The sequence below is a fragment of the Echinops telfairi genome, unplaced genomic scaffold (genome assembly GCF_000313985.2).
Source record: "Echinops telfairi isolate 266 unplaced genomic scaffold, ASM31398v2 ScPeMD7_5592;HRSCAF=6446, whole genome shotgun sequence".
In the NCBI taxonomy this organism is placed as follows: domain Eukaryota; kingdom Metazoa; phylum Chordata; class Mammalia; order Afrosoricida; family Tenrecidae; genus Echinops; species Echinops telfairi.
Genome location: NW_022109491.1, coordinates 7,514,473 through 7,519,219, shown reverse-complemented (window position 1 = coordinate 7,519,219; position 4,747 = coordinate 7,514,473). Strand labels below are relative to the sequence as shown.

Below are 4,747 nucleotides of genomic sequence, written 5' to 3'. Positions count from 1 at the left end.
AGTGGGTAGGAAAGGGAGAACCGATTACAAGGAACTATATGTGACCTCCTCCCTGGGGGACAGACAACAGAAAAGTGGGTGAAGGGAGACGTCAGACAGGACAAGATATGACAAAATAACAATTTATAAACTTCAAGGGCGCATGAGGGAGGGGGAAAATGAGGACCTAATGCTGGGGGTTTAAGTGGAGAGGAAATGTTTTGAGAATGACGAGGGCAATGAATGTACAAATGCGCTTTACACAATTGTTGTGTGTATGGATTGTGATAAGAGTTGTATGAGCCCCTAATAAAATGATTAAAAGAAGAAAAAAAAAAGAATCCAGCAACAAAAAAAAAGAGCCAGTCTGCACATAATTTGAAATGGTATGAAACGATGTCCGATGTCTGGGTATTACATGAATTCTCAAGATGTGTATTGTCTAACACCTGTCATTGGGGGAGGAGCCATTATAATGCTGTTCTAGGTTGGAAGCCCTGATCGCTCTTACTTAAGTAGGGTGACAGCCAGATGCAGGTGGCCGCGCTCCGCGTCAGAAAGGGAGGCCAGCACGGCAGAGGGGCACTCATCGGCCGCCTTGCCTGGGGTCTGATTGGGATTGAAAGAGGGGACCTCTCTCCATCTGTGGGTCAGCAGTATTGGACACCCACCACTCCAACCCCATCTGAAACCACCGCAGAAGAGACACTGCCACATGGGAACCTTTCTGTAGCCTTGTTCCCTTGCAGGGGGGGGAGGGGGGGCTGGCTCTCCTTATCCCCAAGATCGGTCCAAAGGGGTCTACACAAACCCCGAGACTAGGTTGCCCCACAAAGCCAAGATGTGCCGTTGCTTTCCTAGGACCACAGTCTGAGTCATGTGCAGTTATTTTAAAACCGAATAAGGCATTTGCAGAAGTCATCATTTGTCCCTATTTTAGGACTTTTTTGAATGTTATTTTAGTCTTAGTGGCAGCAGCTGTACATTTATAAGGGTGCATTTAGTCGTTCGTCTGAAATGGGGTTTGGACAGGAAATCAGACGAGGGACTGTGGCATGGCAACGCTCACATGAAAAATGACCTGGTTTTGTTGTCCTGCAGGCAGTCATTTGGGTTTGAGGGCCAATCCGTGTTTGCTGCAAATCCCACCAGCAATAGCAACACCAGCCAACCGCCATGGAGTTGGTTCTGTTAGTGTGGGAAATGAACTTCTGCTGTTTCATTGACCCCAGAGAGGGCCATGTTCTAGAAGCCCATTTCCTCATGGTCCTTTCACATTCGACTCCGAGAGCCGGCCAGAGGGATCCCTTTGCATTTGGTTATACGTAGCAGTGGCACCGGTGGGGAAACATTTCGTCGCTGTCTGGTTTAGGCTGGAGTTGTCTGGGACAGGCAGGGGCTCTGTTATGAAGGCTCCCCGAGTAGCAGGCAGTTCTAATTCACCGTGCGTTGCCTTGGAAGAAAGGCCTGGCAATCTGCTCGTGGAAAAGCAGCCGCTGGCACACCGTGGGGTCGCCGCGTCCAGGAATCGGCCCGATGGCACCTGGCACTGCCACTTGGCAGAGTGGGTTGTCAGTGAGCGTACCCTTCCTTGCCTTCTTCTGGGAGGGTCCCTGTGGGAAAGCTCGCTCTCTGTCGTGTTCTGTCTGACCCTGTGCCGAAGCGAATTCCTTCACAAAGGAAACCATACTCCTGTGCTTGGAAGCCGCTCATGCAGGGGGATTGCTTTTGTCAGTTACCTTTGTGAACATCGCTTGTGCTACATTTCAAAATGCTGCCTACTTTGTTTGCTTGTTTATCTCTGCTGCTGCCCCGCTTTACTCTCAGATAGTTGTTTAATAGGGACAGTGCACATTTCCACCGGGCCAGCCCTGAAGTAGTGGCATTTGGTCTTTGTTGGTGTGTGTGTGTGTGTATGTCTGTCTTCTTTTAAAATAATCCTTTTTTGAGGGAAGCGATTACAAGGAACTGTGTGTGACCTCCTCCCTGGGGGACAGACAACCGAAAAGTGGGTGAAGGGAGACGTCCGGCAGAGCAAGATATGACAAAGTACCAATTTATAAACTATCAAGGGCTCATGAGGGAGGGGGGAGCGGGGAGGGAGGGGAAAAATGAGGACCTAATGTCGGGGGTTTAAGTGGAGAGAAAATGTTTTGAGAATGATGAGGGCAATGAATGTACAAATGCGCTTTACACAATTGATGTGTGTATGGATTGCGATAACAGTTGTATGAGCCCCTAATAAAATGTTTAAAATAAATAAATAAAATAAAATAAAATAATCCTTTTTTGTGCTTTAGGTGAAAGCTTATGCAGCAAGTTAGGTTCCCATTTAGCGATTTTCTCACAGATCAGTGTGCGCCAGGGGCTGTGTTGCGGTGTTCACAAGGGGTCGCTGCCGCCTCCTGGCTACATTCTGTTTGCTCTGCTCTCATTGTCTGACCTTCCCTCCACTTCTTGCTCCAGCCTCATCTTTGCTTTGGTATGAATGTTGACTGATTGTTTTAAGGGGTGCATCACTCACGGTGATAGTGTTTTGTAAACCAAGCTAAAAGGCAGCCTCAGAGAAATAGTTTCAGTCCCAAGCTCGAAGGTTCTCTGAGTGCAAGAGTCTTCCGGGCTCCCCGGGCTCTGTCAGCCCAGTAGATCTGGCCTTCTCTAGGAATGTGATTGTCGTTCTCCAGTTTCCTCCCATTCCGTCTGGGACTTTCTGTAGTGCCCCTGGTAGCATGTCTGTTTCTCTGTTACACAGACCCGCGGCTCTGAAGGCTCGTCTTCTGTTCACAGGAAGAAGAAATGTTTCGTCCAAATATGTTTTTTCTACTCTTGCTGCCGCCCATTATTTTCGAGTCGGGCTATTCCCTGCACAAGGTAAGGTTCAGGTACACGCTGGTGTTGGGGTGTGGGTGCTTCCTGACACTGAATCAGACAAGAGCATCGTTTGTCTGTGAGGTGTGTGGCAGATGCTGGACTTTGGGAAGAGGTAAGCATGGTCATTTGGCTGCTTTCACAGTGCCGGGCAGGGTAGTTTGTCAGTGTGTTCCATTTAGGGGTGCTTTACCCAGAAAGATTGCCTAGGGTACAGGCTGACAGAAACAGGAAGAGGACACCCTGCGAGCTGGGGGGCAGGGACATGCGCCCTGGGTCGTTGCTTGCCCCAGCTTACGTCCCCCTTGCAGTCTCTTCTCCCCCAGTGCCTCGCTCGTAGCCGTGCCCACTACTCCTGGCACAGCTGGCCCTCTGGTGCCCCATCACCAATCCCAATGGCGCCATGGCCTTAGGTGGAAGAATGTCCCATTTGACACTGTGAGTGTGAGGGGTGGTAGTTGTGTGTTGTGTGTGTGTGGTGTTTGTGTCTTAGGGCTTCCTTGTCTATGAGTTTTCTTTAAATGTAATTGCATTTAAGTTTTGAAGTAAAAAGTGATCCAACTAAATTAAGGTATGAATCGGCAGCTATGCTGAAGATTTGACAAGCTGTTTGTGAAGGTAGAACGGACCGAGGCTTGGCCGACCTTTGGAGAGAGGAGAATGCCTGGCTCCTGGGGACAGAGGACACCAGGGCTGGGCACGGTCTCCCAAGTCCCTTTTCATAGGAGTAGAAACAGAATAACAACACGCAAGCCCCCGTGCATCCTACCGCCCACAATTTATACTAAACGTCAGGGATGCAAAGCACCCGTCACATTGTGCATACTGGATAACATTGTCTTCTTGTTGCTTTGATTAAAAATGATATCACCCCTTATTAAACTTGCAAATTAAATGTGTCGAGAGAGCTCTGGTTAAAAGCATATGCATCAACTTTTTCATTGTCTGCCTGGGTCCGAACGCAAAAATTATCCTGAGATGTTCAATCCAGTTTTTTTTAAGTGCTTCTTTATTATGTGACAATCAAAAGGAAAAATGAAAAGGAAGTTTAACATTAAAAACAAAACAAAGACCTTCCAAGTCTTACAAACCACTACTGGCATCAGCTAGACCTTAGAAAGGGCACCAGTCAAACGGCATGGAGGTCAGCATCTCTTTCAGGGTTCGTTTTGCCTCCTGGGCCTAGATCAGTGAGCAGAGTAGTATGCAGGTGGTTTACAACAATGTGGAGTTCGTCGGTTTGGTTTTTACCTAAGAGCATAGGATGCTTGAAATGTTATGTCAGGGCCGGTAACGTTTTTACAGTTTGTTTTTTTGTGGAAGGAGGTAGAGATAAAGCTCTTCAAAGTTTGAGGAAAACAGTTGTTTCTTGAAGGGGGCAGGGAGGGGGGAGTCTTTGAAGATAACCTTCCAGCAAAAAATAGCATCATGCCTATGAAAGAGACTCGTGTTGGGAAATGCCAGTTCAGAGGCTTTTCCTACTTCCTTCCCTCCTCTGGAGGGGATCAGAAGTTGGCTTTGAATGTTCAGCTTGTTCTAATACTGCTGTGTTTGCGCATGTGTCTGTGGGTGTGGAGTGCAAGCATGGGTCAGATTCGCATCAATAGGTGCATAGCAGGGAGGCAACTACTGGTCTTTGTCTCCAGCAAGATGTTGCCTGTGCTCTATGTAGCAGTTGTTTTATGTGACTAATTTGTGTACATCTTCAGGATGTAGGTTAATATTAGCCAGCTACATAAATTATGTTAACATTGACTTACTGTCACGGAGTAGATGCCAACTCATAGCAACCCTGTAGAGGGTGTCCCAGGCTGTGGGCCTTTAGGGGGACAGACAGCCTCCTTTCTCTCAGAGTAGCTGTAAGTTGGATGAGTGGTTAGCAGTCCAGCGCTTACCCTGC

At 47.9% G+C, this 4,747-nt stretch overlaps 1 protein-coding gene across 3 annotated transcripts in view; it reads left to right on the top strand.

The window, feature by feature from the left end:
- The window catches only part of SLC9A8 (solute carrier family 9 member A8), a 63,226-nt gene that overhangs the window by 26,594 nt on the left and 31,885 nt on the right, over positions 1-4,747 (top strand). For all 3 annotated transcript variants that reach the window (XM_045295147.1, XM_045295148.1, XM_045295146.1), the window contains exon 5: positions 2,767-2,850. In XM_045295147.1, coding sequence (XP_045151082.1) covers positions 2,767-2,850 — 84 coding nt within the window. The remainder of the gene's footprint in view (positions 1-2,766; positions 2,851-4,747) is intronic.